We start from the raw sequence: 19,800 nt of genomic DNA, 5'->3' as shown, positions 1-19,800 counted from the left end.
CCCTAATGCTGGGAAAGATTGAAGGCAGGAGAAGAAGGGGACAACAGAGGATGAGATGATTGGATGGTATCACCAACTCAATGGACATGAGTTTGAGTAATGTCTGGGAGTTGGTGATGGACAGGGAGGCCTGCCATGCTGCAATCTGTGGGGTCGCAAAGAGTCAGACATGACTGACCGACTGAACTGAACTGAACTGAAAGCTTTTTAAAAGAGGAAATATTCAAATCTAGAATTAAAAAAAAGGAAGTTGGAAAGCTTGCACAATTTCTGGGAAGGCTGGATTAGTAGGCTCTGATCCCAAAATATTCAGAGTCCCAGGCATGTATGTGCTGGTGAAACCACCGCGGCTGCCATCCCTGGGCACCAGGCACCCCAGCTCACATCACTGACACTGACCTGGATTCTGAGCACTAGCCCTGAAAGTGCTGCCATTATTGTCTGTGAAAATGATGCACAAATCCCACCCACCATGTCTGATTCTGTCTCCATACCTGCTCTTTGGCCTCATGAATTTCCAATTCAAAGAATGGAGCAGGTGATTCTGACAGGCAGAGCCCAGGTCATATAACCATGCTCTAGCTGCAATGAAGACTAGAAAAATATCCTATATTTCAGTGTGTGTAATGAGGGGCTGTGCCTCATAAGCTTGTATCCTTCAAGCATATGAAAGGATTTTAGATGCTGAGTAGCAAAAGAAAAGAGAAGGTCCACTACTCTTGTCTTCAGTCTATAGACTGAGTTGATTTCTAAGCAAGCTCTTTTGAGATGCTAAAAAGATCAAGATTATAGGTTTGGTTTTCTTTACTGGCTTTATAATCAGTTACCTTCTCTTCTATAACCTTACTCAGCAGTCTCACAAATTATTTCTCTGATACCCAGAAAAATCAGGTGAAAGAGTATATGGATTATTCATTGTAAAACAATCTTGTCCTTGGCAGGAGGGGTGATATGGGACAGAAGTGAGATGGGAAAAATTCAGATTTTAGACACTGCTGATGTAGGATTAGTCTTCAATAAAATGCTAATGTACATAAGTATCTGTAATAGTCTAAGGTGACTGGATAAATTTTACCACTGATAATTTTACTTATACTGTCTTCAATTTCTAAAACCTTATGAAATATATGAAAAGGCAGTTAACATAGTTCATAATTCCAATAATGTCAACAATTCAAACGCTTTAGGATGTCTTCCTGAGCATAATAATGTGCTAAAAATCATTGTAGATTAGTGAGTCATGAGTTTTCTTCCTGAGGATTTGTACATATCAGTTCTCTTTAATTAACTGTTTGCTGGTTTTAAACTTTAACTGCCCTTTCAAAAAAAAAAAAAAAGGTTAATATCAGTCTTGAGAGGTGTGTACAATTCAGGTTGGTAGTGTGTTGTTTAGATAACACATAGACATAAATACAATTCTAATAATTGACAAAACTTCTGTTCTTCACTCAGAGGTGCATATTTAACTAAATAAATGTACAATGTATCATTGAAAGTGAAATTGCTCAGTTGTTTCTGACTCTTTGTGACCCCATGAACTGTAGCCTACCATACTCCTCCGTCCATTGGAATTTCCAGGCAAGAGTACTAGACTGGGTTGCCATTTCCTTCTCCAGAGGATCTTCCTGACCCATGGATCATACCCTGGTCTCCTGCATTGTAGGCAGACGCTTTACCATCTGAGCCACCAGGGAAGTATATCATTAGTCTGGGATAAATGATTTGACATTAAAACTAAAATAGCCATCTCTTACCGATAATGTAATTATTTTAAATAACTAGACTAACAATTTTAATCCTGGTTCTGCCACTTAATTACCTACTATAGGACCTTGGAAAAATTATTTGGCCTCCCTGAGCCTCAAATTCTTCATTTGAGAAATGGAGACAAACCACCATCTACTCATAGGGTTATTGTGAAAATTAAATGAATATAAAGAAGGCAATAGAACAATACCTGAAACATGGCTAACAAGAAACTCAACAAATGTTAGCAAATTATCTTGGAAATCTGCTGATTTCTTTAAACTTTTTATCTTGATGCAATGTCAGATTTATAAAAAAGTGGCACGAATGGCTCACTGTTTGCCCTTTACTCAGGTTCCCAAATATTAATATTTTACCACATTTGCTTTATCCTTGACTCAGTGGATATATATGTATTATTTTGCTTTTTAACCAGTTAAGAATAAGCTGCAGTCATGATGTCCTTTTACCCTTAAATGCTTCAAGATATGTTTCTTTAAACCAACATTGTCTTACATACACAGTTTAGGTCTCAAAACAAATTATCAATGATACAACACTGTTACCTAATCTTCAGACTTGATCCAATTTTTTCCACGTGCATGCTCAAAATTCTCCAAGCCAGGCTTCAGCAGTATGTGAACCGTGAACTTCCTGATGTTCAAGCTGGTTTTAGAAAAGGCAGAGGAACCAGAGATCAAATTGCCAACATCTGCTGGATCATGGAAAAAGCAAGAGAGTTCCAGCAAAACATCTATTTCTGCTTTATTGACTATGCCAAAGCCTTTGACTGTGTGCATCACAATAAACTGTGGAAAATTCTTCAAGAGATGGGAATACCAGACCACCTGACCTGCCTCTTGAGAAATTTGTATGCGGGTCAGGAAGCAACAGTTAGAACTGGACATGGAACAACAGACTGGTTCCAAATAGGAAAAGGAGTTCGTCAAGGCTGTATATTGTCACCCTGTTTATTTAACTAATATGCAGAGTACATCATGAGAAATGCTGGACTGGAAGAAACACAAGCTGGAATCAAGATTGCCGGGAGAAATATCAATCACCTCAGATATGCAGATGATACCACCCTTATGGCAGAAAGTGAAGAGGAACTCAAAAGCCTTTTGATGAAAGTGAAAGTGGAGAGTGAAAAAGTTGGCTTAAAGCTCAGCATTCAGAAAACGAAGATTATGGCATCCAGCCCCACCACTTCATGGGAAATAGATGGGGAAACAGTGTCAGACTTTATTTTTCTGGGCTCCAAAATCACTACAGATGGTGACTGCAGCTGTGAAATTAAAAGACGCTTACTCCTTGGAAGGAAAATTATGACCAACCTAGATAGCATATTCAAAAGCAGAGACATTACTTTGCCAACAAAGGTTTGTCTAGTCAAGGCTATGGTTTTTCCAGTGGTTATGTATGGATGTGAGAGTTGGACTATGAAGAAGGCTGAGCACCGAAGAATTGATGCTTTTGAACTGTGGTGTTGGAGAAGACTCTTGAGAGTCCCTTGGACTGCAAGGAGATCCAACCAGTCCATTCTGAAGGAGATCAGCCCTGGGATTTCTTTGGAAGGAATGATGCTAAAGCTGAAACTCCAGTACTTTGGCCACCTCATGCGAAGAGTTGACTCATTGGAAAAGACTGATGCTGGGAGGGATTGGGGGCAGGAGGAGAAGGGGACAACAGAGGATGAGATGGCTGGATGGCATCACTGACTCGATGGACATGAGTCTGAGTGAACTCCGGGAGTTGGTGATGGACAGGGAGGCCTGGCGTGCTGCGATTCATAGGGTCACAAAGAGTCGGACACGACTGAGCAACTGATCTGATCTGATAGTAGATGACACCACCCTTATGGCAGAAGTGAAGAGGAACTAAAAAGCCTCTTGATGAAAGTGAAAGAGGAGAGTGAAAAAGTTGGCTTAAAGCTCAGCATTCAGAAAACTAAGATCATGGCATCTGGTCCCATCACTTTATGGGAAATAGATGGGGAAACAGTTGAAACAGTGTCAGACTTTAATTTGGGGGGCTCCAAAATCACTGCAGATGGTGATTGCCGCCATGAAATTAAAAGATACTTACTCCTTGGAAGGAAAGTTATGACCAACCTAGATAGCATATTCAAAAGCAGAGATAGTTTGCCAACAAAGTCTGTCTAGTCAAGGCTATGGTTTTTCCAGTGGTCATGTATGGATGTGAGAGTTGGACTGAGAAGAAAGCTGAGCGCCAAAGAATTGATGCTTTTGAACAGTGGTGTTGGAGAAGACTCTTGAGAGTCCATTGGGCTGCAAGGAGGTCCAACCAGTCCCTTCTGAAGGAGATCAGTCCTGGCTGTTCATTGGAAGGCCTGATGCTAAAGCTGAAACTCCAGTACTTTGGCCACCTCATGCGAAGAGTTGACTCATTAGAAAAGACCCTGATGCTGGCAGGGATTGGGGGCAGGAGGAAAAGGGGACGGCAGAGGATGGGATGGCTGGATGGCATCACCGACTTGATGGACATGAGTTTGAGTAAACTCCAGGAGTTGGTGATGGACAGGGAGGCCTGGCGTGCTGCAGTTCATGGGGTTGCAAAGAGTCGGACACGACTAAGTGACTGAACTGAACTGAACTATAGTAGAAGAAAGTCCTAGATAATACCTTTTATTCTATTGTCATCCTTTTGGTCTCTAATCTGGAACAGTTCCTCAGGATGGTTTTGTTTTTTCAAAAGACTTTGACATTTCTTGATACATACAGGTCAGTTATTCTGTAGAATGTCCTTCAGTCTGAGTTTGTCTGTCCTCTTGCTTAAATTCAGGTAATGCATTTTTGGCAGGAAAACCATAGAAATGATGCTGTATTCTTTTTTTTTTTTGCAATAGATAAAGAAGCATATGGTGATTTTTTGTCCCATTACTGGGCTGTTAAGTTTGATGATGTGATTAAGACTGTGTCAGTCCAGTTTGCCACTGTAATTACAGTTTCTTCTTTTGTAATTATTTACAGGGAAATACCTTCAGACAGTGTACATATTTCTGTTACTCCAAACTTTACCCTCTACCTTGGTATCCATTGATTATTATTATGATGGTTGTCAAGTGGGGATTTCTAATTCTTCTAATTTCTTCTATAGTTATTAGTTGACTTTCCATGGACTTTTCCTTCTCACCCAATTTTTTATATCACTACAGATCCATAGCTTTTTTTTTTTTAGATTCATAGATTCTTATTTATTCATTGGGTTACAGCCTGTTACTCCAATTATTTTTATGCTCAATTTTCCCCAGTTTGGCCAATGAGAGTCCTGTAAGCTGGCTAATATACTCTTTGGTCATGTCTCTATTTGAGCATTTCCTTAGTTGTGTCCCAAAATGTTTCTAATTCATTTGCTACTTGAGCTTTTTCAATCCTGGAATCAGCCATTTCTCCAAGGGTGCTAATTTATGTTTTAAGTAGAAGAAGGAATCTTGTTATCTTTTGCTGACTTTCCAAAGTCATATTGACAGCTGAAACTTAGAAGTTTCTTTAAATTGTTACTAATACTTTAAGATTAATTCATTCTTTTATTTGCTAAGTTTCCTTTCTGTGCTTGGGGCCAGATGCTTCCAATTAAGTGAAGTTTAGCTCCAGTTCACATTTCAGAAAACAATGTAAAAATCATTGATATGCAGAGATGAGCTAGAAACCTGGGAATTGAAGAGAAAATTGAGAGAAGAGTAGAGTTTTAATAAAGGAGCAGGGAGGACCTTCAGTTCAGGGCTACAGCATGGGCAAACGTATGGAACTAGGAATAGGCAAGTCTTATTAGGGAATTTTAAGGAGCTTGACTACTTGGTGGGAGGTCATGTTGGTAATTAGTGTATAGGGGGCCCAGTTTATTAGGAGCCTGGATTCCAGGTTGATTCTAATTCATCCTGTAGGAATAACGAGTATTCACAAAGAGTATGCTTTAGAAAGTTTAATCTGATGTTACAGTGCAGAAGGATTAGAAAAATGTAAGGCAAGTTATGAAACTATTACTTTGAATCTAAGGCAATAGGCATACAAATGGAAAAGAATCTGGAAAGGAATTTGGAAGGAAGAAATAACTTTAGGTTATTCAATCAGGAAAACTGGGAGAATGGAGTATTATGCAAGAAACAGGAAACTGATGATTTTTATAAGGGAAAGAGAACAGGAAAATTGTAAAGAGAAATTCAGAGAAAAACAGGTTTGGTGATATTGAAATTTGTTAGCTTTTTTTCCTACTAAGGTTGATTAAAACCTATACAATTACTCCATAATTTTTATGCAAAACAATACAGCTAAAAAGTAATGACCTATGATTTGACCTCTCAAAACAAATCTCTAAATTGAGATCCAGATTCCTCAATTAATTTGAAATGTGGGCTTCTGTTGGCATTGAGAGTGAGGAATTTGTTTCCAAGTGTAGCATTTGATTCTTCTGTGTTACTAAAATTCACACTCCCACCCTTCTCTTTAAAAAAAAAAAATATCATTTTTAACTTTGACTTTGTGTAAAGAAGAAATCATTAGAATCTAAGAATTTAGCTTACAAGATCTTAAAATCACCAAATATTGTGACCAAGACATACTTTGCCATATGTTGGGAGATAAATGTAGAAAGTACCTAGATCCAAACATACCACAAGAAATGAGACTGAGTGTTCCTGAACAGATATTCCTTTTCTTTCTTTTATTTATTTATTTTTAAAAAGCTTTCTATTTTGTATTAGGATATAGCTGATTAACAATGTTGTGATATTTTGATAGTTTCAGGTGAACAGCAAGGGACTCAGCCATACACATACATGTATCCATTTCCCCCCGACTCCCCTCCCATCCAGGCTGACACATAGCATTGAGCAGAGTTCCCTGTGCTATACAGTAGGTCCTTGTTGGTTATCCATTTTAAATATAGCAGTGTGTACATGTCCATCCCAAACTCCATAACTATCCCTTTACCCCATCCTTCCTCACTGGTAACCATAAGTTCATTCTCTAAGTCTGTAAGTCTGTTTCTACCAAACAGGTACTCTGCCATTTTATTAATTTTTCAGTCTTAATCAGTCATGATCATTTTTCTTCTTAGATATAGCAAGAAAAATGGCACAGGTTTGTTATCTCTCCAGTTTCTGTCTCTTGAGGCTTTATGAAATGGCTTGAATCCTAAAGAGTACATTGGAGAACTAAACCTCATTCAGTTCATAAGATACCAAGCAGGTTTGTTCATTTGTTTCTTAATAGGTTAATATATGGACTTTGTAATTAAAATCTGTTGAAAGGAATTATTACACGAAGTAATGTATTAACCATCTAATGTGTTGGGATAGTGCTGGGCGGCTGTCATAATTTCTGCTGCTACAGTTTATAAAAAGGAAAATAAAGTCAGTTCTTTTTGTTGGGAAAGAAGATTTCATGTTATCTGTATTTGCAGGCTTTCTGGCTCATATGCTGGAGGAATCCTTGCTGCGGGGGTGTTTTCATTTTCTCGTCTAACATGGCAGTGGTCCATTGCAGCAGAGGTTTTTAGCTTAAACAATCTGTTTGTGGGCCTGCTTATGGCTCTTACTGTACATTTTGAGGAGGCAGCAACTGCACATGAAAGATCAAAGGTAACCTATTTTGATCAAAGTGAAATCACTTTTTGTTTTAATTTTTAGACAGATGCTCTATTTCTTTTTAACTTTGGTTTAGATACTGTTTATCTATTCTGATTACTGTCAAGGTAATCTAGGCATGTTGAGAGAAAAAGCACTCTCAAAACACTCTCAGTTTTTTTTTACTGTAAACTATGAGAGCCTTTATAAAACATGAGAATTCTTTTTCTGTCCCAGAGTTCAAAAGTTTTTTGGAGAATGAGGGTATTACAAAATCCCCTTTGAGTCTTATGGGAAAGAAAGGCTTGTTAGCTAATCCACTCTCGTGTGTGTGTGTGTGTGTGTGTGATCTTAAGATGCCAAGCTCTAGGTTGACCACCTTAAATTATTTACCATTATGGTTCATTGGCTTATTCTCTAATTTCACAAAAGATCAAATAATTTGTACTTTTTTTCACTAAAAGGAAAGTAATCAGATGTAAAATGAAGTGGTTCTGAAGAGATTATAATGACTTCTAAGACCACTGCTATCATCAAAATAATTTGCAATGTGGACGAACCCTGTCTTCTAAGGGCTTACCGTCTACACATTGAAGAGTTCTGGATTATCTTAATATATGGGCAGCCTTTGTCATTAAAAAATTTAGAAACAACATCAAGGTTTATCTGTGGTTTCCATACACAAGCCTGTGATGATATTAGAGTTTATTTTTTGTTTAAAATAAACCCTTTTATGATTATGAAAATAACACATGTTCAAAAATAGCAAAAAGACCACCCATAGGGAACCAGGCTTCTAAATAAAAGTGTTATATTTAATTAATTTAATAGAAGAAAATGTAAGACAAAGAATTGCTGAACTTTAGTTCTAGATTTCACTTGAACTATACTATGTCCTATTAGTGTTAGAACTTGTCATCATATAGGACTTCCTAAAACCTAGTTTGAAGACAGTAATTTAAGATCAGACTGCAGTGATTTGATAAGAATGAAAAATATTAATAAAATAATGGTGATAGATAATTAGTATTAAAGCATGATTGTTTACATTAAAAGTTTGATGTTAACCTGGCTTACTGTATAAATGCTTAGTTTTAATAAAAAGAATAGCTTTTTACTATTGTGCTTTCTTAGTTTTCAGTGAATTTTTAACTTGGATTATTTGCTTTTATTATTTTTCAGATAGCTAAAATTGGTGCTTTATGCTGTGGCCTTAGCTTATGTAATCAGCACACAATAATACTCTATGTTTTGTGCATAATACCGTGGATTCTCTTTCGGCTTTTAAAAGAGAAGGTAGGTTTTTGAGTAAAAATGCCCAATATGACATTTATGGCATCAGAAAACATGGGGTTTATTTATTTATTAGTTTCATACAAGGCTTGATAGGGATATTATAAAATCTATAGATGGTTTTGGGTAGTATGAACATTTTAACAATATTAATTATTTTAATCCATGAACATGAGATATCTTTTCATATGTGTCTTCTTCAGTTTCTTTCATCAGTGTCTTATAGTTTTCAGTATACAGATATTTCGTTAATACCTCCTCGGTTAAATATATTCCTAAGCTATTTATTATATTTGATGCTATGCTATTGTAAATGAAATAGTTTTTTTTTTTTTTCAGATAGTTCATTGTTAGTATATAGAAGCACAACTAATTTTATATCCTGTAATTTTCCTAAATTTGTTAAGTTTTACAGCTTTTTGATAGAATCTTTTAGTCAGTTCAGTTCAGTAGCTCAGTCGTGTCCGACTCTTTGCGACCCCATGAGTTGTAGCACGCCAGGCCTCCCTGTCCATCACCAACTCCCAGAGTTCACTTAGACTCAACGTCCATCGAGTCAGTGATGCCATCCAGCCATCTCATCCTCTGTCGTCCCATTCTCCTCCTGCCCCCAATCCCTCCCAGCATCAGAGTCTTTTCCAATGAGTCAACTCTTCGCATGAGGTGGCCAAAGTACTGGAGTTTCAGCTTTAGCATCATTCCTTCCAAAGAAATCCCAGGGCTGATCTCCTTCAGAATGGACTGGTTGGATCTCCTTGCAGTCCAAGGGACTCTCAAGAGTCTTCTCCAACACCACAGTTCAAAAGCATAGAATCTTTAGGATTTCCTATTTAAGATCATGTCATTTGCAAACAGAGACAATTTCACTTCCTTTCTAGTTTGGATTCCTTTTATTTCTTTGTTTTGACTAATTACCCTGAGTAGGACTTGCAGTACTATGTTGAACGTGAGAGGTGAGAGTGGGCACCCTTGTCTTATTCCTGATCTTAGAGGAGAAGCTTTCAGTCTGTCACCATTGAGTATTGTGTTAGCTGTGGCCTTGTCATATGTGACTTTCATCATGTTAATATATGCCCCACATCAATTAAATCAAAATTATTTTAGAGTAGGATCAGCCTCTGGCTCGGCACTGTAGATGCACAGAACTGCTGGCTGATCAACCTCTGCTCTGGCACCGCTGCAGACAGGAATATGTTCTCCCAAGATTGGAAACCGGTCGCTCTAAGCCCTGCTTCCCTTCTCCATCTCTGTCTGATCCCTAGTGGTTGAGTCCCAAAGATCTATGCCCCCACCCCCCCACACAGCCCACACCGCCGCAGTGGTCCCTGCGAATGAGAGTAGAGTGAGTCTCCTAAGGAGCATCCTGCAATGCCTGGGAAGCATCCTGCAATGCCTGGGGAGCATTCTGCAGTGCCTGGGGAGCATCCTGCAATGCCTTGGGAGCTGGATTTCCACCCTGGGGGCTCTTTTCCCACTGGAAAAAGTGTACCCCGAGGGGAGTCCTCTAATGCAGTGCTGTGCTGGCCTAGGGGAGGAGTGATATGGTCAGAGTGCCCCTCAAAACTTCGAGTGCAGTCCTTCTCAGTCTCTGTGGTCCAGGACTTCAGCCTCAACCCCAGTGTCTGGGATTTTCACAACAGTATCTTGTCTACAGGTAGTTGCTGATGGTGTTTTGTGGGAAGGACTGAAGTTGGGATTACTTATGTTGCCATCTTGATGGCGTCACTCTTAGCCAGGCGTCTGATATCAGGGAAGGTGTGTTTTGATATCAGAGAAATACATTCTCTGGCATGAACTTAAAAAGCAAATCTTTTGTTTTAAGTCTTTGGAGGGAGAGCCATATTCTCATGTAAAACATACAAGACCCAGAGCTGACAAGTTAGGAACCTGATCTGAGAGCCTGTTTACCTTGTACTTAGATCAACCTCTGATGAATGATGAAATTTGGGAAAGTGTGACTCTTCAGAGCACCTTTTATTTTTATTATTTAAAGAGCAGAGTCTAGAAAATAAGATCTACCAGTGAAGTGATAGGGAATTGGATCTGACTGCTCAGGTGATCTAAGGCAGAGAAGGAAATTAGTTGGTTGCAACCCCAACTGCTTACTTAAATTATCTGGAAAGATTTAAGAAAGTAAATAGCTGTTTGTGTGTGTGTATGCCTTTGTGTGCTCTCACCACCCTAAAATAATTCTGATTTATTTGGGTGTGAGGCCCTGGGACTGATAGTTTTAAAAGTTCCCCAGGTGATTCCAGTGTACATGCAGCTAGGACTCAGAGCCACTCTCCTGCACGCTCTGAAATAGTTCTCATGTGTTTGTTTCTCTATTTCCCACACAAAAGGAAAATTCTGCAGCAACTATGTCTTGCCATTCTAAACTGAACTTTATAGTGTGCAGGAACTGCTAAAATCTAAACATTTACTTTCTTTAAAGCTACTTTTAAGAATAGCAAAGGCATATTCTTCAATTAGTTATTTCTTCCGTTTTTTTCATCCCATCATTTTGTATGAATCTCATTACCACTTTAGAAATGTCAAACAATATCAGTACTGTAATAAAAACACTCCATTTTCAATGAAGAATGCTTATTTGAAAATGCTAGTGTAAGTCAACTACTTTTCTACTTCTGGGGAACGGAAATCTTGGTTCTCATATTCATTGTCACCTATGAATTTCCCTTTTTCATAAAGAAAAAATTGGCAATTTCCACTCACGATATTTGTAAGAGGCAACATTTCCAATTACTAAAGCAACCATGGAATTCTTTTGGACTCAATCTTTGTAAAAATTTGGCAGAGTTTCCCTTGGTCTTAGAAACATGCAGAAGCAGAACTTCCCTGGCAGTACAGTGGTTAAGACTCTGTGCTTCAGTTACTTCAAGGCTTGCTCCTTGGTGGGGGAACTAAAATCACATGCCACATGACATGGCCAAAAAAGAAAAAGCAAAGAAGAAACTTGCAGATGAAAAATATATTCTGTTTGAGGCAAGATTGTTGCATACGACAACAAATTTCCTTCTTTCCTATGTAAATTGAGGGAAAAAAATAGCATTTGGATGAACTTGAATGTTACTTAAAAACTAGCTTCATCTGTGCTAAGGATTTCCATGAAATGTCCAAAACCCCTGTAGAAAGAATATATTATTAACGTGCAGTCATAATATAGTATATAGTTAAAGCCTACTCCTGATGATGACAATGAAGTGAATCAGTATTAGAACAATATCTTGGGCAGTTTTGAAAACGGTCAAACACCATAATCAACACTGTAATCACTTCCAAGTGGGTAGTCTCAGCTGTGCAGTGCTGCATGTCATGACATGGTTTTAAATGTAGAGGATGCAATAAACATGAAAATCATGTCTTTGCTAATATTATTTGCTTCACTCAGATTTCACTTGCCATGCAAAGGAGTTCAGGCTGATGCAATTTCCTGGTAATCCACAGTAATCAGAAGGTTTAACATCATCTTCCGTGGTGACTTGATATAAATTGAGAGATCAGCTCTGAGTAAACATATTTGATGTTTTCCTCAATATGTTCTTGAAGTTCCAGGATGAATCTGACTAAAATAAACACTGTGATACATGTGACTCCCTGTGCTCTAATGCAGGAACTCTCCCCAGGCTCCCTGTTGAAGTTGAGTCTGTGCTTCTCTGCTGGTCTGCTGCCCTATATCTACCTGCCTGTCTCATCCTACCTCAATCAAGCTCGCTGGACCTGGGGAGACCAGACGACATTGCTAGGATTTTTGACACATTTTCTCAGGGAAGAATATGGAACATTCAGTCTGGTAAATTTATATTTCAAACACTTTTAAGGAAATAAGTGGCAAAACTTCAGTGTTCTGCCTGGACCATGAGTGGGAAAAAAAAAAATGATACATGACAGCATGTAGAATTTTCTTCGTTATTTATCTCACAGACTTGCCCCTTGGAATGTAGCCTTTCACATGAGTTCGAAAAAACTGACTCACTTAATCTGACATCATCCTTTTGTGTATCCTGAATGTATTTTTCAAGATAACAAGCAGTCAAAAGACACTGCTCCCAGGAGCTGAAGCTTTTCAGTATTTTTATCATTGGGTATCATTTTGGGCCCTTGGTCTATGATTAAAAATATTTGGAAACAATTAGAGGAAAAACATTTCAAAAACTTTAATATACCTTGACCAAAACATTTCTTTTTTTTTTTTTTTTTTTTTTCAAATATTTGATGAACAGTGTTCATGTTAGTATTTAGTGGGAGACCTAAATATGTTAATACTTCATAAAATATGATCTCACTCAATGGAAACAGTCTGTTCCAGAGAATTTCAAAAGACTTTGCTTTTCCTAAGACATAGTTGAGGGTAAAACACTAAATGCGCTTGTGAGTAATGGTTATCTGAAAACTGCAAGGATATACAGATGGGTTTTTATTTTTAAATAGACAGTTATGTCTGATTTTTCTTTCATGATTTGTGCTTTTTGTGTCTTACTTGAATTAGGCAAATCTCAGATGACTACAATGTTAAAGAATACCATTTATACAGATTTTTAAACCGTGCAAAAACTAATGATCTGTTACTCAATAATACATAAAAGGTAGTAACACTATATAGTTTTAGAATGTAGGGTAATAACTAACACAGAATTCAAGATAATAGTTACCACTAGGGGGTAAGAAAGCCCCTTTCAAGGGTTCTGTGAAATATGGTATTTGTGTAGTTCTGTTTCTTCAATGAGTGGTGAGTCTATAGATTTTTTTAGAACTCTTTATCCCCTAAATATAGATTATATATGTTTTTATATATGAGATATTTCCTAAAAAATCATTTAATAAAAGGATAGTTATTATTCTTTGACTGAGAAGGTTTGGTGGTTTAAATTTATACTCTGGTTTACTTACATTGGTTATTCCATTGAAATATCGCTTGAGGGCCATTGCAGATTTGAAAACGTGTATAATTCACACATAATTGTGAAATTATAGGCAGGTGATAATGAGCTCTAATCAAAGTGCCCAAAAAAGAGCTTAAAGAGACATTGTAATGAAAGTGTAAAGTCTGTTAATTCATTAATGTGTTAATCATTCCTGCTGGAAGAGTTTAACTGATTTTTAGCCAATTATTATTTCTGAAATGATTCCTAAGGAATGTCTGTGTTTAGTTTTCACTGGCTTCTCTTAAAAAATCCAAATAGACTCTGAAATAAACACTTTGAATGAAAGAGGAGTTGCATCATATATTTAAAACATGTATCTTTTAAATCAGGGTAGTTGAAATACAATAGCCTTCCAAAGTTTCAGTTTAACACTTGTCCAAATAAACTTTTCTCTTTATGTTCAGGCCAAATCTGAAATAGGATCCAGTATGTCCGAAATACTGCTGTGAGTATGAAATATTTTAAACTATTTTTAAATGAATTCTTTATTAATTCCTTTAAATGATTTTAGGGATTTCTGAGTTTATCACTTTGTGAAGCAGTACATGTGAGAAGTAGTTCTCATCTTTGTGGTTAACAGTTTTTGTGTATAATGTCAAATATTCTAGCATCCCATCAATAACATAAAGCTTGAAATGAGCACTAAATACAACAGTGAATAAGACTATTAGGAGACTAAATAGAATCTATAAAATGAAAATGTTTCAACTTTCAGTTGAATACAAAATTACCCAATATATTTTGGCTTTATAAATAACTTTTTCTTTGTTTATATCTTCTTGTTTTTGGAGACATTTTAGAACATTGCATTTAGCACTATTTAAACAATCATTTTCTTGTTCTTTTGCTTTGAACTATATTGCGGGGAGAAATATCAATAACATCAGATATGCAGATGACACCACCCTCATGACAGAAAGCAAAGAGGAATTAAAGAGCCTCTTGATGAAGGTGAAAAAAGAGAGTGAAAAAGCTGGTTAAAACTCAACATTCAGAAAACACAGATCATGGCATCCAGTCTCATCACTTCATGGCAAATAGATGAGGAAACAGTGGGAACAGTGAGAGGCTATATTTGCTTGGGATCCAAAATCACTGTGGACAGTGACTGCAGCCATGAAATTAAAAGACGCTTGCTCCTTGGAAGAAAAGCAATGACAAACCTAGACAGCATATTTAAAAGCAGAGACACTACTTTGAAAAGTCCATCTAAAGTCCATCTAGCCAAAGCTGTGGTTTTTATTTCATGCAATAATGGACACAATAAAGGACAGAAGAGGTATTGACCTAACAGAAGCAGAAGATATTAAGAAGAGGTGGCAAGAATACACAGAAGAACTACACAAAAAAGTTCTTCATGACCCAGATAACCACAATGGTGTGATCATTCACCTAGAGCCAGATATCCTAGAATGTGAAGTCAACTGGGCCTTAGGAAACATCACTACAAACAAAGTTAGTGGAGGTGATGGAATTAGAGTGGAGCTATTTCAAATCCTAAAAGATGATGCTGTTAAAATCCTGCACTCAATATGCCAGCAAATTTGGAAAACTCAGCAGTGGCCACAGGACTGGAAAAGGTCAGTTTTCATTCCAGTCCCAAAAAAGGCAATGCCAAAGAATGTTCAAACTACCACACAATTGCATTCATCTCACACACTAGCAAAGTAATGCTCAAAATTCTTCAAGCCAGGCTTCAACAGTACATGAAACGTGAATTTCCAGATGTTCAAGCTGAATTTAGAAAAGGCAGAGGAACCAGAGATCAAATTGCCAACATCCATTAGATCATAGAAAAAGCAAGAGAGTTCCAGAAAAACATCTACTTCTGCTTTATTGACTATGCCAAAGCCTTTGACTGCATGGATCACAACAAACTGTGGAAAATTCTTCAAGAGATGGAATTACCAGACACCTGACCTGCCTCCTGAGAAATCTGTATGCAGGTCAAGGAGCAACAGTTAGAACTGGACATGGAACAACAGACTGGTTCCAAACTGGGAAAGGAATACATCAAGGCTGTATATTGTCACTGTGCTTATTTAACTTATATGCAGAGTACATCATGTGAAATGCTGGGCTGGATGAAGCACAAGCTGGAATCAAGATTGCTGGGAGAAATATCAACAGCCTCAAATATGCAGATGACACCACCCTTATGGCAAAAAGCAAAGAACTAAAGAACCTCTTAATGAAAGTGAAAGAGGAGAGTGAAAAAGCTGACTTAAAACTCAACATTCAAAAAACTAAAAAAACTGAGATCATGGCATCTGGTCCCATCACTTCATGGCAAATAGATGAGGAAACAATGGAAACAGTGAGAGACTTTATTTTGGGGGGCTCCAAAATCACTGCATTTGGTGACTGCAGCCATGAAATTAGAAGACACTTATTCCTTGGAAGAAAAGCTATGACCAGCCTAGACAGAATACTAAAAAGCAGAAACATTACTTTGCTGACAAAGGTCTGTCTAGTCAAGGCTATGGTTTTTCTGGTAGTCATGTATGGATTGGAGAAGGCAACGGCAACCCACTCCAGTACTCTTGCCTGGAAAATCCCATGGACGGAGGAGCCTGGTAGGCTGCAGTCCATGGGGTCGCTAAGAGTCAGACACAACTGAGCGACAACTTCACTCTCACTTTTTACTTTCCTGCATTGGAGAAGGAAATGGCAACCCACTCCAGTGTTCTTGCCTGGACAGTCCCGGGGACAGGGGAGCCTAGTGGGCTGCCGTCTATGGGGTCGCACAGAGTCGGACACAACGAGGCAACTTAGCATTTTTGGATTGTGAGAGTTGGACCATAAAGAAAGCTGAGCACAAAGAATTGATGCTTTTAAACTGTGGTGTTGAAGAAGACTCTTGAGAGTCCCTTGGACTGCAAGGAGATTCAACCAGTCCATCCTAAAGGAGATCAGTCCTGGATGTTCATTGGAAGGACTGATGTTGAAGCTGAAACTCCAATACTTTGGTCACCTGATGGGAAGAACTGACTCATTGGAAAAGACCCTGATCTTGGGAAAGATTGAAGCCAGGAGGAGAAGGGAATGACAGAGGATGAGATGGTTGGACAGCATCACTGACTCGATGGACATGAGTTTGAGCAAACTCTGGAAGATGGTGAAGGACACGGAAGCCTGGTGTGCTACAGTCCATGGGGTCACAAAGAGTCAGACACAACTGAACGACTGAACAACAATATTCATTTAATTCTTCAAATATTAATTTATTAAATGTTTTAAGACTTCCTTTAAGCTGTCCTTAAGCTCTGTTTTTGACACATTTTTAACAATCCAGCCTTACTAGAACCAGCTTAATATATTTTCATCTATATTATCTTTCAGTGTTCTTTGAAAAATGGGTTAATATTTACTTTAAAACCTATGGAGATTAAGATAACTGAAAATTATCTATAGCAATTTTGTAATATTCTTACAGTATTTCAATATAAAATTAAGTATGAATAGGTTTACCTGACACTAAAGTGATCTCCTCAGTATTAATACAGAATTCACAGGACAACTTGAAAACTTTTAAAAATATGGGGAAAATATTTAAAATCTATATGTGAGGTAGCTCACATGTTCTCACAATTTCTAATTTGTTTATTTGCTAATTTTCTTGCTTCCTTCCATACTTTGTTCTTTTTTTTTTTTTAATTACTTTTATTAAATTTTTTGACTGCGCTAGGTTTTCATTGCTTTGTGTGAGTGTTGTCTGGTCTCAGTGAGTGAGGCTACTCTTCATTGTGGTGCACGGGCTTTTCATTGCATTGGCTTCTCTTGTTGCAGAAAACAGGCTCTAGCACAGGCTTAAGTAGTTGCGGCTCATGGGCTCAGCAGTTGCGGCTTGTGGGCTGTAGAGCTTGGGCTCAGTCATTGTGGTGCATGGGCTTAGTTGCTCCAAGACATAGGAAATCTTCCCAGACCAGGGATCAAACCTGTGTCCCCTGCATTGGCAGGCAGATTCTTATCCTCTGTGCCACCAGGGAAGTTCTAAATTACTTTCTTTCTACTCTAAATAAATGATACATAATTATTAATAGAAAATTTAGAAAATACAGGTAAGAAAACCAAGAAAATTAAAATCACCTATAATTCCAGCATGCAGAGATAACTACTGTTCTTAATCCATTAACATTCTTGTCTATATCCTTCCAATATTTTTTATATTTTTGCTTGTTTTTAAAAATGGAATCATAATATACACTCTGTTTTGTTAGCCTGCTGTTTTTCATTTAATACTATATCTTGAAAATACCTCCCTGCCACCATTTAGACTTGTGGCTCCTTTTTCTTTTCTGTCGGGGAGAAGGCAGCAAGAAGCTCAGTTCCCCTTTTAAAGACAAAGGACCTTTATCAGTGTCTGTAGGCTTCTCCTTTGGGGCTTTTCTCCAAGCCAAGACTCCCAGCCTGCTGTTTCTACCTACCTTCCAAAACTGTCATCACGTTCAGGATCATTGATATATTTTGTCTTAACAAACCCCACATGAACTCCAGAGACGCCTCAAGAGTAATCCTAGACCATATATCTAACTTTCATTAGCTGCATGTAAAAGTCATCTATGGGGGAACTCAAAGGTCTCCTTTACATTAATAGCAGTTAGGTCACATACTCAGAAAAAAAGACTTGACAAAAGTGATGCCCACGCACACCCACACTGTTGTTCTAATGAAATCATATGTGGAATGGGGATATAATCCTAGCACTCTCTGAGGGAGAGAATTTCTAGTCTTTAATTGTTTCAGGTGGACAGGAGTGGTAAGAAAGGCAACTCATAATTAACCTACTAGAAAATTCTTGAACATGATAGAACCTAATCATCTACCTTTTCCAGTCAAGCAAATTGCATTCTTTCTCCATGCATATCTTTAAATTGCCATCTTGTTGGATTACATACTGGAAATTATTTAATCTAACCCTAGGCAGTGACCATATTTTAAAGTTTACATTTAAGCAACAGATCTCTACAAGAGACTGACTTCGTTCCTTTTGAAGGATAGTTTGAAATGGGCCTCATGCTGGAATCAATTGAGTAAGGCTATCTTCTCATAGTAGATGAGTCTCCATTAATAAAATACACATTGTGTTGTTTCCATAATTATGGCATTACATTTATTCCAATAAAATTGCCAGTAGGGAGAAGAAAGTTCTTTGAGATAGTGTTTAGAGTCATTTTTTTATTAAAAATTGGAGATTGCCAGAGCCATTTGAAAACTCAGATAATACTTGGAAAATGTATTAGTTAATGAAAGAATTTAATTATAGGGGGGAAATACATTTCTTGGAGATTTCTTAAACACTTTTTGTACCAAATAATACAGAAAACAAGGAAGACTTTTAAGAAAGGAGATAACCTCAAAAAGGATGGTTGGAGATCAATTCTCTTTCCTTTTTTCTCCATGATTGGATCTCCAGAATTATTTGAATTAGTTTTGTTTTCAGTTTCACATGACTTCTTATCAAACTAATCTGGGATACAAACTGGTGTATAATATCAGTATAGTAGACCAATATCAAAAATACCAAATAATTATTTGTTCTTAGCTCAAATATTATAAGTTGGTAATTTAGCGTTACAACTGAAAAACATCTTACAACTGTCTAGCTCTTTCTTGTGGTACTTTTTCTCCCAAATTTAAAAGAACACAAAATAATTGAAAATCTGACTTATTTACTGCATTATCAGGTATAGTATGTAAAGAATGCTTTGTTTGGAACTAGCAAGTTTGTTTTCTGCCAATAATAAATTAAATTGTCTCTTACAGTTCTCAAGTGACAAATATGAGGACCCAACTCTCATTCAACATTCAAGCCCTTGCAGTTTGGGCAAATATATGTTTAACAAGAAAGTGAGTAAAAGTAATTCCTTTTTCTGTTATTTTTTCCATGTTCATTAATTGAATTAATATAGTCACTATATCATTATAGCAAATAGATGGGGAAACAGTGGAAACAGTGGCTGATTTTATCTTTTTGGGCTCCAAAATCACTGCAGATGGTGATTGCAGCCATGAAATTAAAAGATGCTTACTCCTTGGAAGGAAAGTTATGACCAACCTAGACAGCATATTAAAAACCAGAGACATTACTTTGTCAACAGAAGTCCATCTAGTCAAGGCTATGGTTTTTCCAGTAGTCATGTATAGATGTGAGAATTGGACTATAAAGAAAGCTGAGTGCCGAAGAATTGATGCTTTTGAACTGTGGTGTTGGAAAAGACTCTTGAGAGTCCCTTGGACTGCAAGTAG

The 19,800-nt window shown here is 37.4% G+C and overlaps 1 protein-coding gene across 1 annotated transcript in view; it reads left to right on the top strand.

The window, feature by feature from the left end:
- The window catches only part of TMEM260 (transmembrane protein 260), a 70,503-nt gene that overhangs the window by 26,378 nt on the left and 24,325 nt on the right, over positions 1 to 19,800 (top strand). The window contains 5 exon segments of the mRNA XM_006068137.4: positions 7,171 to 7,348; positions 8,516 to 8,629; positions 12,240 to 12,419; positions 13,956 to 13,996; positions 19,318 to 19,401. Of these exon segments, the coding sequence (XP_006068199.4) occupies positions 7,171 to 7,348; positions 8,516 to 8,629; positions 12,240 to 12,419; positions 13,956 to 13,996; positions 19,318 to 19,401 (597 nt within the window).

This window comes from Bubalus bubalis, chromosome 11, assembly GCF_019923935.1.
Source record: "Bubalus bubalis isolate 160015118507 breed Murrah chromosome 11, NDDB_SH_1, whole genome shotgun sequence".
Taxonomy (NCBI): Eukaryota; Metazoa; Chordata; class Mammalia; order Artiodactyla; family Bovidae; genus Bubalus; species Bubalus bubalis.
The sequence above is the reverse complement of the archived record's forward strand: the minus strand, read 5'-3'. Positions and strand labels throughout refer to the sequence as shown.